The sequence below is a fragment of the Zootermopsis nevadensis genome, unplaced genomic scaffold, assembly GCF_977971745.1.
Source record: "Zootermopsis nevadensis isolate Lab colony 2312 unplaced genomic scaffold, Znev_1.0 Znev_ptg000061l, whole genome shotgun sequence".
Lineage (NCBI taxonomy): Eukaryota > Metazoa > Arthropoda > Insecta > Blattodea > Termopsidae > Zootermopsis > Zootermopsis nevadensis.
The window spans coordinates 534,679-553,347 of record NW_028259192.1 but is presented as its reverse complement, the minus strand read 5'-3'; the positions used below and the strand labels follow the sequence as shown (position 1 = coordinate 553,347).

General features: G+C 37.8%; 1 protein-coding gene across 1 annotated transcript; it reads right to left on the bottom strand.

The window, feature by feature from the left end:
* Window positions 1–616: 616 nt before the first annotated feature.
* Window positions 617–17,935, bottom strand: Agps (alkyldihydroxyacetonephosphate synthase). The gene is made up of 12 exons (XM_087340461.1): window positions 17,610–17,935; window positions 12,976–13,062; window positions 12,743–12,879; window positions 10,192–10,341; window positions 8,676–8,827; window positions 7,617–7,753; window positions 6,603–6,781; window positions 5,462–5,589; window positions 3,730–3,907; window positions 3,409–3,539; window positions 2,857–2,971; window positions 617–2,359 (listed from the first exon to the last, which is right to left on the bottom strand). Exons 1-12 carry the CDS (start codon window positions 17,819–17,821, stop codon window positions 2,034–2,036), a joined length of 1,932 nt encoding a protein of 643 aa, XP_087196587.1. The 5' UTR covers window positions 17,822–17,935; the 3' UTR covers window positions 617–2,033.
* Window positions 17,936–18,669: the final 734 nt, after the last annotated feature.

Below are 18,669 nucleotides of genomic sequence, written 5' to 3'. Positions count from 1 at the left end.
TAAGCAGACACTAGAGGTTGGTATAACTGTTCACTCCTGTTACCCAGTTTATGAACATTCATAATAAAAATGTTTTATTCTTGAACAATGCAAAACTGATTGACAAAATGAAGTAGAGGTTATAGGAAACTTGCAGCTTAAAAAAGCCACACAACATAGTTTTTTCCCCCAGATAATAAAATAAGTCTTCGGATCTTAGGCCAAACCACTCTGCTTAACCACAAATATATGATGAAATTAACAGAAACCAAAATACATTAATGTGAAGGCTTTCGTACAGCAACAAAGAAAGTTATTTGAAAGAACGTGAATGATTAACTGTTTCAGAATAAAAACATGAAAATGAGAAATGCAAGAGTATGATATATATAGTTTAGAAGTTGGTAGATTATTTGATTTCCATGAATGATGAACTGTGAAGGGCAGAAGTGTGGCAAAGACCTATTTTAAGGCAAAAACCATCAATGTCTCAGGATAGCCAACACCTGGCCAGGAATTAAATCATGTCTCTACAAAGTAACGCACATGCATACATACCTGCTACGCCAACCTACACACCATATTTCACGTAACTGTGGGGGGAAAATGATCATTACATCAATTAGTTAAGCTTCACTCATGAACCACACAAGTATGTTGTATTATTACCAAGTAACACCATTATTTTAGGATACAACCATTACATAATGGCACGACATTCTGTACAGTACTTCATATAAAACACTGGACTTAAAAATAAGCCATAAACCCATCACACACGAACACAAGCCCCTTATAAAGCTCTATAAGCCAAAACTTTTGCACATGTTACAAATTTAAAGCAATTAAAACATAAGGCACTTTAAAAGAAGACTTTCATTAAAAAAATAACACAAAATATTACAATGGCTTCCATGAACACAGTACAGAATACGCAGTCCTCAAGGCTAGCTACGTGCCACGGCAACACAATCTGGGTGTGGAGATACAAAACGTGCACAAACTGCACAGATGCTAGTGGAACATGTGCACAGTACAAAGCAATCAAGTTCATCTGCACTGGGCTCCCCAACAAGCAATTTATCTACAACGATCCAGCGTTCTCAGTAACGTTTCATGTCCAACCTTGGTTCCTGCTCACTATCAGTTGTCTAAGCGCTAACATGCTCCATTGAAGTCCGTCAGCTTCCATTCCTTCTAGACGGACAAGTCGTGACACGTCCCACATTCCAAAGCAGCAGACGTTCAGAACGTACAACCTAAATGCACACTTACCTTGATATTTCATCAACCCTGAAATCACGTACTTATAGCAATCAAAATTCTTTCCTTTCAGCTACGTAAAGGTGATTTATAAAATCAGAAGTGACTGATCTCACTCCGTTACCCCCGAAACTGACTGCAGCGTCATCCTTTTATTCACTCACACCTCGTTCCTTAACTCTTTTGCTGCGTATTACATGAACATAATCTTACAGCGAAAATCTAAACTCACGTAAGTGTCATGCAAACAAAAAAACAAACAAAAAAAACAAACAAAAAACCCAACAAACAACCAAATTCTCAATACTAAAACATGTTTTCTCAAAATTGAGAAATATTGCCACAAGCGTCAAAATTGTACTCAAAACATCTGACATTAAACAACATTGCAGTTAAGATTCTTCAAACTGGGTGGCAGCACCATGCAGACCAACAAGACTGGGCCCTCGCGTTCTCATCGCAGTGACAGCCGTCTTCCGGGATGACGCGCCACGTACTCTGGTAGAAATTGATCGGTGTCTACGAGAACATCTCAGAAGACAGCCATTTTGAACACATACTTAATTCCTTTCTACCTGTCACAATCAATCCTGCCTGAACTACGCAAAGCAACATGATAACATGATACATCATGATTCACAAAGAAACAAATGAAATGCAAAAATAAGAGTTTTTTTACAATTAACACAGTTCAGTTATTTCACGCCTTTCTCTTTTCTATTTTCATTTTACTTCTCAATTAATGACTAGCCAAAAAATTCTGTACCGTCGTAAGTTACGTCTCTGGAAAATCATGAATGTAGTTTACTTATATTTCCATTTGCAAAAATGTTTCTAGGATCAAGCTGCCTTTTTGTGGCTTGGTACAGGTCGACCCCTAGCTTTGACACCTGAGACGGGAACCATTTTGATCGCAATTTACCAACGCCGTGATGGTGTGAGAGACTACCTCCCGAAGCCAAAATCTCATCGCGAGCTATCTGCTCCAGACGTTCATAAGTATCGAGCGGGTTGCCAACGCCATTCCACTTGAATCCAAAATAGAAATACACGCAACTGCCCACGTCGTACGTCTGAGTGACGCGACAAGAGATCAGGTGGTGCTGGATGCCGGCAGCTGGAAACAAAGAGAAACATCTGCTCATTTTTTGCCAGACACTACTAGACGTCAAGGGCACAAAAAAAGACGGGACGGAGGTTGGAGGGAAAAGCACACAAAGTCAAGCAATGTTTCTCACTTAGGCACCTATGAATTAATTTAAGCCTTTTCTGTCTGTAAAATGCTGGAGTCCACTACATTTAATCTACATAAATATGCCAAAATTACACAAAATACCTTTTGTTTACATTGACAAAAAGCTGTCTCTTGAGGTCATCAATCGGTATGATGGCAGATCACAAACAAGTCTCTACATTCTGTTTGGACTCATTACAAATACAGTGGCTGCATAAGCACAGTAAACACAAACAAACAAAGTTTTCTAAACAAATTTACTAACGATAAACAAAATTTTAGATCTGGTTTCCTCATGCAAAACAATTCCTTGAATTGATGTCATTAAAATGGCTACAAAGGGTTGATTCAGTGGATAATATAACAACAATAATAATTACCTTTGCATTCATTTGTTAACCGACGTTTAACGTTGTTACACAAGGACAGAGTACGATCCCATGAAACGGAGGTCTCGAATGATTCTGCAACGATATTATACTCCAAGGCCAGGTCCTGTTAGGGGGGAAAACGATATCTAATGAGACATATGTGATGAACTATTTATGGTAAAACAAGCTACCACTATTTAAAATGCCAAATTCCACACTGCAGGTGAACATCTTTATTTTTAGAGCAAACGGGACAACAAGATATCGTATCAGGAACATTTTAAACAAAGTGTTAACAGTTAATGAACAGCATGTATGTAGTATATGATGGGTGTACAACGCACACTACAGACACGATCATCTTATCCCCTCACTTTACACGCGTTCGTTCCGCCTCTGGCACATAACAAATTATTTGTCTGAATAAGCAGTAACCGGAACTTATTTAAATGTTCAAGAAAGGCAAAGGAAGAAATCGTGATCCGCGACCGATTTCTTTAAAACACTTAAATACAAGCCAAACACTAAGCAACACTGAAGTTAGAGCAGAAATTTACTTACACGAATGTAAGCAATCACAAAAGTAAGCATGTAGCCCCGTTCTCCATTTACTTCTCCGGCTGGAATTCCACCATACTTAGCCGCAATTCCGTAAATCTTCTTTTCTTGAACTTCAACGTCATTAGGGTCACCTGTACAAAATGTGCTGCTTATAATAAATGACAAACCGTAAGTAACGCCAACATGGCAGCTATGAAAACTTATGAGACAGACGTAAATCACGAGGATATAACAACACCGCGCAGTTTTTACCAACATCAACATCTTCGCAAAAATCTTTCAAATTTAATTTAGGCTTGAAATAAAATCTCTCATACGTACCTTCAAACACTAAAGTGGTGACACACATCTGGTCCACGTCAAATCCCTTTATCTTGGTAATGTACATCTTCTTCAGGCCATCCAGTAAGAGGCCAAAGTACCCCGCTTCGGGTCGCAGTGACTGTCCAAACTTGAACTGCTCATTGTCCATGAGCCTTATGGATGCCGGTTGGCATCTCTGGAACGAAAACGTAGCCGTATAACTGAGGCCTCTACTGTCCATCCCCCAGATGATACACGGGTGAATATGGAGCAGTGGTGGAGGAAAAGAGAGAAAAATTCACAGAGAAACCCTTCCCACTGCCACTACGTCCAACTCAGGCTGCCTTGAATGCAAATCTGATCCTTCATAGTAAGACGCTGGCAACTACCACCTGAGCTATCAGTAAAATTACTTCCCTTCAATTTACCTCGTCATTGTTTAGCGGCTCTCCATGTGAACACTCTGAATGACCTCGGGATCACTAAATTCTTGGAGTCCGTCCATCGTATGGTATTCAGAAGAACACGGCGTTTAGGAAACCGAACATTTCCATCCTCCAGACGATGGACAAAGTCCAAGAATTTAGCGACCCTGAGTGTAACACCATCGTCACAACCGCTTAATATTGACCCTGAATGACATTTCTCAATCAAAATTTCATCTGCATTTCTTGTTTCTCCTTATCCGAGTCACGCAGACCACTCACAACCTAACGCTCCTTGATTTAACTTCTTCCTCGAGCTGTTTCCACACTTGTGGGTCAACTTTCACACAGGAGTGCGCGTTCTTGCATTTCACGTACCTTTCTCCAGTTCCCTCCCCCTCTCTCTTGATCTACTAACATTTCCACCAAAACATCTTGTGATTACTTAACATCGTTCTCAGATAATTTTGTTTGGACATAAACAAGAAGAGTAGATACGTATGTTTATATATTAACTTATTTCCATGTTTCTAACAGCAACAACCGGTAGAACGACAAATGCACTAAACCATCACAAAAGAAGTTTTAATGTCAAAACACCTTTCAGTTTCAGCAGGACTTCCACGTTACTGAAATTCTTGAATGCATTACGGCAAATTAGAAAAATACGCCACTTTCACTATTCGTGCACAATAACAAAGAACGCATCGCACGTCTCAAAATAATTTTCACAGCAGTTGTGAACCCAATGATGAGAATAAAGTGTCACATGCAACTTCAAAAGAATACGTCCTTTAAAAATATAGTCCAACATAAAATTATGATCATTTAATACAGGAAAACTCACTCCCTGAAACCACATTTCTCCCGAGCATACAACAGACACTTGTGCGTTCAAATAATTCGTTTCCGTCGTAGAACCAAAAGATTTGTCCCGATCGCCCACTACACCAACGCTGTCAAAGTCTTCGTCTTCTCAGACGAGTTCCTAACAGACTACTTTCTTCCTTCGAGAAGTGTTCACGCTGCAACCTCAAGTATTTTTCATTTCCTTTCCTATCCTGATTTAACACACAAATAGCACGGCCACAATTTCTTTAAAACATGCCCCTCGCACTTCGCCATCATTCTTCCCTACGCGTGGGGGCCAGCCGCTCTGTCCGAACAGCCGTACCACATCTCCGAGATATTTTTAAAAGAAGACGCCTGCAACTGTTGCCACTTGAAAGTAGCTGCGAGGTTAGGGTCGCATGACGCCACTTACAGAAGTCTTCAAGGCGTTAAAAAAGTTTTGAGCTACAACTGCCATGTTTGTTTCCTCTTACCTGCTTTGCAACCTCACGCATGGTCAGGAACCCTGACTCAAAGTTTGGAAACGCGATAGAACCAAACTTCTTGCACTTCGGCAATGGACGCACCTTGATTATCACTTCTGTAATCACTCCCAGGGTCCCTTAGAAAGGAGAAACAAACACGTCCAGAACACGAAAATAAAGGAATAAATAACTTCACTATGTACAGAGAGCAAAGTCGTTGAGAAGCTGACAGTCAATCGGCAGGTCGCCCTGCTTTTTATGAAAGACGACTACCACGATTGCCAACAAAATTCAATGTTTTCAATTCTTTATTATTGGCGTGCTGCACGAACAGCCAGGAGGCCAATAACAACAAATAGATTATCAAAAAATTACACGAGTGTAGAGGAAGTTCGTACACAAAGGAAAACTGCTGATGAATACATCAATATCTTTGTAATATTAATTAAATTAAATTACGAAAATTAGATTAAAAGAAGAAGAAGAAGGCATGCAAAACAAATACAAGCAAACAAACAGATAAACAAGGTACTGTATCACAGAATTTATGTAATTGGGATGATAACGCATACTCAATTCCATTTTGAAAAGGTAAGAAAGGGGGGGGGGATGCATATAAATTTATAATGAATGTAATTAACATGTGACGTGAAGAGAAAAATGCTGTCGTACGACTCTTTAGAGTAGGTATCACGTTTAAGAGAACATTTAAGGCACTCCAAACACGAGCACAAGCGTAGTCCCTGGTATAAGATAGGACTGAGAATAATAAATATGGAAGGGTGCGGCAAGCAGCGAGGGAGATGACCCATTTTGAAGTACAGCATATTCCAGCATTTGCCTAGAGGAACTCAGAAATATACAAAAAGTCTCATCTAGGACCCCTAAGATCTCATTATTTAAGAGAACGAAAGTATCTGCTAGTAAAACAAATCCAAAATCTGAGATAATTTTTGCACGCAATGTTTTCAATAATATTGTAAGAGATACATTTTGTGACTTCCTCTGGCACTTCGTAACTGTTTCGGGTAATTACATCCATTTACCCAAAGACGAAAAATAAACTTTGTGGGCAAAGCGCAGGGTTAAGGTATGTTAAAATATGTCTACTGGAGCTCAGAATATAAATGCATAAAGCCAAACAACGAACCTTCCGATCCGAGAACTACGTGATTAAAATCAGGACCGCACGACATTCTTGGCACTTGGCAACTCTTCTCCAACACCCCAGTAGGAGTTACCATGCGCACGTGTACAAGGAGATCCTCAATGTTGCCATACATATTCTTCTTCATCCCTGACGCCCGTGTGGCGACCCAGCCGCCCAAGCTGAACACGAAACCAACACAGATTAATCAGCAGCATCAAGACACGGTAAAATATGCATTCTTAACTTTGGCACTAGATGGAGGTGAGTGGTACATGCCCCAACCACTTCCCTCTGAAAAAAGAACCTTGGTATATGCTGGATAGGAGGCTGGGCAGGTCTCAGAGCCCATCTGGACGTCGTGGCCAAGAGAAAAATCCTGCTGTGCTGAAATTAACATGGCGGCTCCAATGACAGAATTCAACAAATACAAGTGATCTGATTTTGTAGTCGGAGGACACCCAAAAGTGGCAAAATTTAACGTATGAGCAACGGCAATGTTCATGAATGGGTAGGTTTTACAGAACTGCCAACGTGTTTTGATGATACATATCCTGAAAAGCCACTAACTTGCGCTGAGATGAAGAAGCAGATCAGTAGAACACCCAGAACTGACATCACTGATAATATTGCATCTGAAATGAGTCACGGAAAGATGCAGCTTAAGACCTAACCAGAAGACACTTTACGCTGATGGAATCAGAAATATAGTGGACTGACACTACACAAAATACACCCAAAAACATATGGATTACAGAGAAAAATACATATGTCTAACTTCTATGTCATTTGTTGGTAAAATATAATATAACTGTCTTTAATTTTGTTAAAAAAACTTCAAATATATATATATATATATATATATATATATATATATATATATATATATATATGTAAAGTGGTACTCCACATTTGTCAATTTTGTTCCAAATTAAATCTGATTGATGCACATTCCGCATACAACAGTGCGATGAAAGCAGGCTGAGCAGCCCAGGAAACACACTGATCAAAACTGACCTTGAAAATTCATATGAGTCGGGTTCATGTCCAGAAGTGAATCCTTGCTGATGCAGCTCTCGTTCCAAGTCCTGGCCAATAATCCCAGCCTCGCAGCACGCGACCAAGTTTTCTCGATCCAGCCACAAAATACGATTCTGTCGGAACAAGCCCCAGCATGTCGGCAATGAGACTCATCACATGTATTATACTCACAGACAACATGAACACAAGATAGATGGGCATAACCCCCTCTCCCACAATAATAATCCTGAAATGAATTTATTATCCCAAGGTACAACTATCTCAGCACAAAAATAACTGAGTGTTCTGAAGGACATACACTTAAAACACGCCACAGGCTGTTTTCCAACGCTGGACGAGTCTTTTAACAGACTTCAGACTCAGGTACGTGACAATGTCCTTGCAGAAATATCAGAACATTTATAAAAACTGAAAATTGCATCGAGAGAGAATTTTTCGCCTGCCAAAGGTTTTCAGTAGTTATGAAACCTGATTATGCTCCTTCTCACAGAGGATTATTAACAAAACAATTGACTGACATTTCAAAAAAACACAGATTTTAAAGATGCACTCAATAATTCCTCTGAACAAATTAGAGCTGGTCTGAAGAGAGATTTTTCACACATTTCAAGTACAGCTGAGAAGAAGATACTTCCATTTAAATCTACATACGTGTGAAACACCATTCTCAAAATTTCTAGCAGCAGAGATACATAATACTGATATAGGTTTAACGAAGACCACGAAATTAGGATACGGCCCTTTTCAAAATTGTATCCGACTTCAACTCCCTTGTGGCCGGCAATCAGGTCCTGCTGTCACATCGGGAAAGCAAATATTTCGTGTTTATAAAAGTAGGTTGTGGACCTTTCTGCATATCCAGTTTTAAATTAAAAATTTGTTTCCTTAAAAAATATAAGTTTCAGTTTCAAGGGTTCTACAAAAGTGCGTAATTATCAAAAGGGTTTCGCAGATATAAGAAGTTTGAGAACCACCGTCTAACCCACACATCACAAAACTAAGCAGTGAAAACATAAATATCAAATTACTTCATACCATCTGTGAAGTATCCAAGGCCATAATCGTGCGAGATTCTTCAGCAGGACAGGACACCGCTCCGGACACACTGGTACCCCCGCCAAAAGGGATGATGACAACGTCATGTTTCTGTGCAAGCTGTACCAACTTTACAATGTCATCGTGACATTCTATAACAGACATATTATCCTAATCAATGAGTTCTGCTTCAGCACTTCACACCAAATTCTCTTACATTTAAAGACATTTTCAGCACCTCGGCAGGAACACGGAAGAATCTGTAAGGAGATGGAAGGAGTCACGAAAAAACTTCCGGACGTCTCCCACGCTACAACAGAAGTACAATATATTTCATGACCTGTTTGACGATGATCTTTTTCTAATTTATCCGGCAAAAGCCACTAAGAAAGGTTTCTTCATGTGGTAGGTGAAATGTTTTGTCTGGGACTGAAAGACGCCTTCACATGACCTCATATAATCTGTAAAAGAATGACAGAGCATCCTCCCTGTTCACGCTGCTGACCGTAGCTCAATCTCAATGGCCTCCCTGATCATCCAGTTCACGTATCAAGATTTGGTGTCCTGGAGATGAATGTGGAATCCACTTTTAATAGTATTCTAGCATCTGGGCCTGGTTTTGAATCTGCCTCTCCTCTTCACGTCTTCTCGCCAAATTACCATATCTATCTCCTTTTTCAAATTGATCAAATAATGTACAGCGTCTGATGTACGTTGACATATATACTGGTTGGATGTTCAATTTTTAAAATCACTGTTTGCACTACATTAAACCAGATTATATTCCTTGATTAAGCAACAGTAAGTTCTTTTATTTTTTTAATTTTTATATGCTGCTTTGTTAGACTATTCAATAAAAATGTGTTTTAATTAATACTTTAGATCTTCCCATCATTTTTAATGGGTAATTTTCTATTTGAAATCATATTTAAATAACACAGCTTGGCACATTAGAAAACAATCTGTTAATCTGTGATATCATATCATCACACGCTCAAAGTTCTTAAGAAAGCGTCTGAATGGTGCTTCACACTGAGTGAGGGGACAGTTTTGTGTCAATTTTTTCCAAAATTACTCATGACTCATTCAACTGTAAATCATTACATAATTGTACCTCAAGGCAGAATTTACAAATTTCTCTCCACACGGACTGCAATGTGTGACAAGGTAATATTATTTCTGAACATAAAACTGACTTATTTACCTACCAACATAGATACTCCCAAAGAAAAAAAAATAATTTACCATATTTTAATTCTGAACTTCCAACAAAACAAAAAGTCTATTGTACACATTCTAGAATATTTACAAAGCTCCAACAGCTAGCATAAAGCAACCTTGGTGAGGAAATAAAGTGTTGTACAAACACTGTATTCAGTGAGAGCAGTGATTACAATAGATCTCTCTTCACATTCCTAGTAACGCAACCCACAATTTGTTTGTCGCCCATATTAATAGATTCATTCACTTTCTTTTACCTACTTTCCCAAAATACCTGCATGCCACATTGCCTCACCTGGCCAAGCCACTATGTCTGCGATCCGTTCAAACGCTCCTTCTCTCAACATAAAGATGTCGTGCAGGGTGTGCCCATGTGACCGTATCAAGCGATCGACGCCATCAAGAGAAAAAGACATCTGCAGGTGACGCAACTCATCTAGAAATTCTGCAATAAATATAATTAAATGCATCATTTCTACTTTCTTTCACAAATTCACAAATCAAAGAATTATCATTATCGTTGTTATCGACATCATCGTCGCTGTGGGTCAGCCTGTCAACAGGATAATATTCAAAACCGGCGCTTAAATAACAACAACACAACTGACTTGAAACGGACAGAAATATTTTGCTCGAGTATCACGCCATAAAGGCACAACGTGAGTGAAGGTAAAGCTCCATACATTCTTAAACATACTTAAGCCACTTACGCCTTCAACAGAAGAAAGGCGAACTATTACAGTTCTTTCGTAAGAAGACGATGCGAAGAAAATGGACTGAAAATAAATAAATGCTGCAAGATCCCAAACAAGACTACAAGTGTGGTCAACCGGGAATCAAACCAACATCCACAAGTGGGACACCCACAGCCCACAAGGTCATGATTTGACCTCTAAGGTTTTGTCATCACTAAACAAAATAATGACTCCACATTTTTACAACTCCACAAAGTACATTAACCACCATAACTGCAAATAGTTTTTTATTGCTAATTATTCTACAGCTCGTTAACATAAATAGCTTCATACAAGCAGAGAAATATAAGTAAACAAAAAAACTTTACGTTCGTCTGGCACAAAACAAGTAATAAGCGCTTAAGCACATTCACTTGCATCAGCTATTAAGTATTCTACACACATAAATCAAAGTTTACTTTTCTCATACGAAGGCAGGATGTCAAGTGCTTAACACAGACAGAAATTTAGTACGTATCCACACTGAATACTTTAAATGCGTAGCATAAGAGGACGTCTATTAAATATTCTACACGAAAGCAGTTGGGAGTATTTACATTGCTATCCTTTCACTAGCCTCGGTACACTGAATGCTATCTAACCTATAAATAAATTATGCTTAATAATTATATATCAATAAACCTTCTGAAAATGGCTAACCACATGAATAATAAGTAAAAAACGTAAGAAACAGAAGAAGTATCACATCTGTTTCATTTAGAATTTATTTTAATATATACAAAACATTAACATATTTAATGGAATAACTTTCTGCAAAAAATGTGCTGAACCTTCGAGATCCATGCAAAAAAAATAATTCCTTGACTACCTGAGTAACTATTAATCTTTATCATATTGAAAAAGAGGACTGAGAGCCCCATACCACAGGGTGGCCAACCAGAGTTCAACTCCAAGGATTAATGGTTTGGTGGTACGCTACAGTGACCACCTGGATCAAGAGTACATGGGCGACAAAAGTTGACTTTCAAAATTACTACGTGAAACAGAATCATAACGAGCATTTATGTCAAGTAAGATTGCTGATCTCAACCGATCAACACAGCCCAAAATCATATTCCGTGGGCACTTATCTTGGTGTCACACATAAAATTTCACTTCGTAGGATGGACAGCACAGTGTGCTCACAAAGTATTGGTGCCCAGAAAATGCAAACTGCAAATCAAACAGTGTGTCACAAATCCTTGATGAACTGAAGACAGAAGTTGTGTAGTTAAGATAAGATACAACTGAAACAAATTTTGTTTCAACAAACAACTGATAAGGCCTTCGGGGATACGGGTTATTAATACATAAGCCCCAAAAATTAAACATTACCTGCTAAGCCTTATCAGCTAGTTTTAAAAAATGTTATACACCAATGGGACAGAATATTCTGAGTTAGCTGATCATTTACCTATAAGTTACTATGTCATTTTAAAAACCAGTGTCGTCACAGAATAAATGGCCTTTAAGAAAACAGTTTTCTGTCAGTTTGCTGCTTTCCACATGTCAGTAGATCTATCATAATAATAATGAACAAGTATTTTTATCTTCCAACGACAGCTCTTAGCGAGTCAATTAAAAAAATCAATATGAGCATCTACGCCTTTTTTTAATCTTCTAAAATCACCAACTCCAACAGTCACCTGATGAGATGAAAATAACGCTAGTGCTATTTATGTAGTGTCATGAAGTTGTTGTCAGATCTTAGAAAAATATGCAGGATTTGTTTGATATTTTCTTGTACGAAAGAGAAAACTACTTATATTTAACTTTTTGTACGATCGTAAACAACGAGCCATCATAGATCGAAAAAATATGTGGTGACATGTTATAAGAAATTATTTTTACTACCACGCCCCACTCCAGGCTTGGGAAATCTTTCACTAAAACAGACTATACTGAAAGGAAACATTCTGACAGGTTAAATCACCAAGAAGTATTAGTGGTTGATTTGTCTAGTCGCTGGCACATTTACAGTAAAATACAGGCTGCAGCACACTGCAAATAATAGTGGATCACACAAATGGCATGCAACTTAACACATGCTAAAAATATTTAAATATGCTCTGGAATAGTGTACCAAATCTAAATCACAGAATTGGACAGTACCTGCATCCACAATGGGCGATGGTAAATTGTCGTCTTTAGGCATTGGCTGAGAACTTCTTGCAGAATCCCAATCAATATCAAATTTATCCAAAACCCACTTTGTGAAAAAGGGAAGAGAGAGTTCGCCAATGGCATACCTAGCAACAGAAATGACAAGTGCCGTTACTTTCAACACATAAAAACAAATCATACAAACCCATTTACTCAAAACCACTCGGAATGAGATGACATACCGATTTCCTGTGAAGGAAATAATTCTGTTCTCCACGACAAACTTTGAATCCTTGTACCCCCAACCATTCCATTTTAGCAACTCTTGCCTGAAACAGAAGTCAAGAAGTACATTCTGAACTAAGCAAGAAAATCTGTAAACAGACAGGCATGATGAATGTTCAATGCCTTCAAATTCTTTGTCATGCAGTCCCACACAATCCAATAAGAGTCTATTTGGCTGGTCTCCTTTAAAGCGCTCGGTATGGAAACACTGCACTACCGCAATGCACGCCGTGCATTAACCGACTTGGAGCCGGTTGTTGGTTTGACTGTATACCGCCTCTGTGAAAGATTGTGAAGGAGTACAGTCAAGTTCAGAAATTGAAGGATAAAAGAAGGAAGAAAGAGACACCTAATGAACGACAAGATAAAGACTGCACAACATAAGAAATTCAAAGGTATTGGACATTCATGAGATAAAATAATCAGCTAATTCACATCAACAACAACCCCAAAATGTGTTGGTGTACTGTTTTGCTCACTTGGGTCATCCCCAGTGGGAACCAAGTTCAAATCTCAGAATTCTCCTGGATGATGTCTTTTATAGCTTTGCTAAATGTGCTCATGTGCGCACATGGACAAGTACGTGCCTTGAAGCAGCGAATCACTGTTTTAATTCACACGTTTCCCAATAAATATTGACAGTCCTCGTAACAGCCTACGCAGTTGACAAGAGTGTATTTAAATAAAAAGAAATACAACCTACATTTAAAAAAAAAAACAGAATAAAGCCACCACTAGATTTTAAGCGCATTGCTGTCACTACAACGGAGAGTAAATTACCACTTTACCTTCCAGAACCTTACACCAGAGTGCAGACGATACACAAAGGAACATAAAAACATTTTCCACTGGTTCTGGCTGTACAATAATTTATTTGTAAATAATGAAAATGTGTTACATAGTCGGCATTCTGTTACTTTCAATTTCCCTAAAAAAAGTCATTCTAACAAAAGTTCACAGATTAAATTCTGGAGACAGTTTGCTACGATGCAGATCACAATCTTGTTTCTTCTTCTCTCTGAACTGAAAACCTAAAATTAAAATAGACAGAACTTTAAGTTTTGTGCCCATGTGAAATCTGGTGCCTTGCTCTGAGGGCAGGACCTAGATTAAGGGTATTTAAGACAAAGTAACAGGAGGATGGAGAAAGTCTCACAGTTCTGTGCTTCAAAATTTGCACTCTTTGCCAAATACAATGGCAACGATCGAATAAAAAAATAGATGGACATGGCATGTAGCATGCATATGGGAGATATGAAACACATACAAAATTTTAAACAGGAAATCTGTAGGGAAGAGGCCCTTTTGTAAGATTTAGAAACAGATTTAAGGATAATACTAAAGAATATGGTGCCACAATGTGGATGGGATTACACAGGGACAGGATACAGTCCAGTGGCGGACTCTTGTGAACTTGGTAATGAACCATTTGATTCCATAAAAGATGAAAATTTTCTTGATTAACTGCAATCAGGTTCTCAAGGAAAATTCCGCTCCAGTAAGTCAGTTAAAATAAGGAGATCTCTCCAACGAATAAATGTTCATCCCAAGTCTCAACAAAGTTTGTCAGTTGATGTCTGTAATATTAATGACTACAGGTGAATAATGGAGAGTAATAAACAGATAACACCGATCGCTAATATTGCTCAGAATAAGACACCAGTGCCAGGAATCAAACCCCACTTAAATAATCTGTAACCCAGTCGCTCACTGACTGAAGTACCTCAGCTCAGTGGCCATACATGGACATTAAACAGTATCCACTGTCTTGCCCTAGAATTATGGATGGCCAACAAGAGGTGGGCCTCTATTTAGGAATTGTGTTTAGGTTCTCATTGCTGATAAAAATTGACATAGCAGGCATACAACGAAGAAACTAACGCTTCCAAATGCAGTAACTGTCTGAATGACATTAAAACCCAGCACATTCTATGGTAAAATGTAAGACAATTAATATTCTTTAAAATAACTGACAACGACAAGGACACATCAAAATGCACTGTGCTGATAACAACTATTTTAGTATTTGCATAACAGAAACAGAAGGCACGCTAATGTCTCTGAACATGACAATTCTTCTATAGATATTATACAATACTATTCTGTATATATTCTAGATATACAGGAAAATTTAAACAAAATAAAGATTTTTTTGAAAAATAATGATACGAAAACTTGATGATAACAAGGACATATGAAAAAGTACTGTACAGATAACTATTTGTGTGTGTGTGTATTCACATGATTGTTATTTTTGTTAATTAACCTTTTTAATAATCTAAACAATGCAGGTATTTGTAAGGTTGAAGGTGAGAATTTGGGTTTGATTACACAATTTCTTTATTAACTCAGCGAAAAAAGTTCCAGGTGTAACTCATAAAGCATACTTCCTGAATGTACACAAGTATTATGCTCTTGATGTCACAGTCCCATAATTTACGTTCATAATCAAGAGTGACTGCCTATATTAGCATTTCTGTATAAGTCACAGAGAAGAAAAAATGTAGGACGGCTAAAAAGGAGATTAGCTCTGAAGTGACAGCAGGCATTGAATGCCTGACCTGTAAAGTGAAGAATAATTTTATGATACATATAGCAATAAAATGAAATGCAGACCATGAATTAAAATTCTGGATCAATATTTCTTTATAACTGCTTGCCCTTGTAAAATGTCACAGTGTTTTATTTTTATGTATTTATTTATGGTTTTCCAAATGGTACTAACCAAAGTTTAGAATACACAATGTACATTAATGGGATGATCACTGAGTAATAAATAGGAGAAATCTGTAAGAAACCGCCCACATCCTAATTTAGGATGCTATTCTGGAATTTTCCTGGAGGGACTGAGGAAACCCACAAAAAATTCTATGTTGAATCTGTCAGATATAACCTCAACACCATGTCTGTAAATGCTGACTTTCAAACAATATTTCACACAATTTCTGAGATACATTTAATGTTCTATATCCACACAAAAATAACCTCAATAAAAGTTGCATATTTTTCAATAACCTATTACAACAATAAATATTAAGAGAAGAATTAGAAAAAATAACACTGGGACATTTTGCAGGATTTAGAAGCAAATGGCTTAATATTAATGAGCATGTAACTTATAAGAGAATAATAAATTGTACTAATGTTGCAGATTTAAGAAATACAGGAAAACCCATATAAAATTAGATGTGAATGAGGGAATAAAATTAGAAACACTGTAGTTGAGAAAGAAGGGAACTAAATTATAGTTTCAAAAATAGGTACTAAACAGCGTAAATAACAGCTGTGGGCATCAAAATTTGGTGCTACGCAGACGCAGTCCTTTGTATAAAGGAACTCATCTTAATAATTTTATTTGATAACCTACGTAATTTCAGCATTCTGTATTAAGCGGTGCTACTGTTTCCCTCACACTTTCAAGTGCCCACGATGTTGCTATTACCAGTTTCAGGATATTAAAAAATACAAGGTTTGGGTGACCTCCAGCAGCACAACATGTACACTAATTTTCATAAATGCTAATGGTTTCAAAAGTTGGTAACAGAAAGCATTGTGATATCTACCATACGCCTACTTTCCTTCCTTTTTTTTACAAAAAAAAAGCTCAAGGACGATCCTGGACAATGAATGTACTGTCACATGCTCTCACCTATCCCTGAATTACAATCACAGCAATAGTTTCACATATTACATAGCACAACAAACGTGTCAACATTATAGTGAAAATATACACTGCCAAAAACTCCTTATAGCAGCAAAGATTTAATGAAGTTAAAAACTTCTGCACACATAATTTACATGACATCTGTAGATTGTGTATTGACAGCCACATTAGCATAATTATGACAGTTTTTCGCTATGTTTATTATCACTATGATTTGTTATTACTGAGCAATGTGCCAATAATAATATGCACAAACAAATATGCAAGGTCTCTGACATTTTATGTCCACCTCACAGAAATGCCAGACTACGCACTGGACACCCAGCAGTAGTTTAATGATCATTCTTCCTTCATAGACAAATTAAATGTTATTCTAGGGCCCACATAGGCTATTACCCACAGCATAATAGAATTGTAACATTTGTGGCTTTCACAGCGGTGAGTCTGAAGATTGCTGTCCTCTGCATTATTGTGACATGTAGTCTGGTAAAAGTTTATTTATCGCCCTTATGATGGATGCAGCAACGACCTCTAAAACCTTAGTAAAATTCTACCAGACTACACGGTGCCACAGCCCAGATGACAGCCATCTTCGTACTCACCGCCATGAGAATCTTAAATCCTGCTTCGATTGAACGTTTTCAGATCGAACAATGTTCCAAACACTATTTATTATCCCTTTTACCTACGTCCCAAAGCATGTTTAAACTTAATCCAAGTCCAGTTTTAAAGAATCTTTCTCATTATTTCCACAAAATCCCTCTTTTTATTAACAATCACCACCTGCTACGTAACTTGGTATCGGAAACGTCAATCTCCGACATAAAAACAAAAAATGCATAGCTGAATGCCTTAGGAGCACTGATAAGAAATAAATACGTAACGAAATGTTGTGCAACCCAACACAAATACAATAAAAACTCTTACCTGTTCTTAGGAACAACACTATCAACAGTTTTACTTCTTTGCTTTCTAGCGTCGCTTTGTGGCCCAGTCGGAACTGCTACGCGCCCACGAACAGGTTCAAAGGACTGGTTTTCAGAAGAACATAAATGCATTGCTGCCGACATTTGAAAAACATTCTTTTTCCCCGCACCAAGATGACGAGCGATTACTCTAAGTCTATCATCTGCAGCCATAGCCAAGGCTTACGCTAACCAAACACCGAACATAAAACGCACACAGCCGCTGTTAAAACCACTCTAACGTGGTCTGCAGTCTGCCATCTCCACTCTCTATTGGCTGAATACATAAACCTTCGAAGTAAATCGACTTCTTCGAGTCGATTATATGCTATATTCTATGGTCGATTCTTAGGAAAGATAAGTGTGTTAACTTACCTGCCCTCTAATGTGGATGTTAAAAACTTGTAAATGGTTTTTCTGTTTAGTAATTTGCAATTTTTTTACCGGTCCTTAACCGACAGTATTTAGTCAACACGTTTATGAACCATTTTTGTACACATTTATGAATTCTCTGCATATGCTACATGCCCTGCCATATATTTCTGTATCATGTCATGGTTAAGAATACATGGAATTATACTTCCATTCTTCCATACATGGCATGGTGCTTAATTAAGCATATCACCTTTACCTTTATGAACCTTATTAAAAGCATTATAACATAACCTGCAAACTATTACCAACATCAGTTCTGGGGATTTGAGAGAAATGCCAAGCCCACTGAAAAGATTTGCAGCAAGAGCTCCATCATCCAGCACAAGACAGAACACATTTTCAGCTCACTACTGTAATATTCTATGTACATGTATTTCATTTTTCTAATTTCTGTGTCCTTCAGTTCCTTTTTGACAGAAAATAATACAGAACTAGATTCTTACTGAATTAAACATGGAGACTTTAACCAGCGAAATGTTCTAATTAGACGTTTGACTTATGCACACAAACTAAAACATTATTGTTTTCAAACTCACATTTTTACATTTGCAGCATATGTGACCAATTCCTGAAAATGTCATGTCTCT

Coding starts and splice junctions, on each gene's coding strand:
- Agps (XM_087340461.1), bottom strand. CDS start 17,821: ATGGCTGCAGATGATAGACTTAGAGTAATCGCTCGTCATCTTGGTGCG. Junction 13,063..17,609: donor AGTGTTGTTCCTAAGAACAG/GTAAGAGTTTTT, acceptor CTTCTGTTTCAG/GCAAGAGTTGCTAAAATGGA. Junction 7,754..8,675: donor CCTTGGATACTTCACAGATG/GTATGAAGTAAT, acceptor TTGTTCCGACAG/AATCGTATTTTGTGGCTGGA.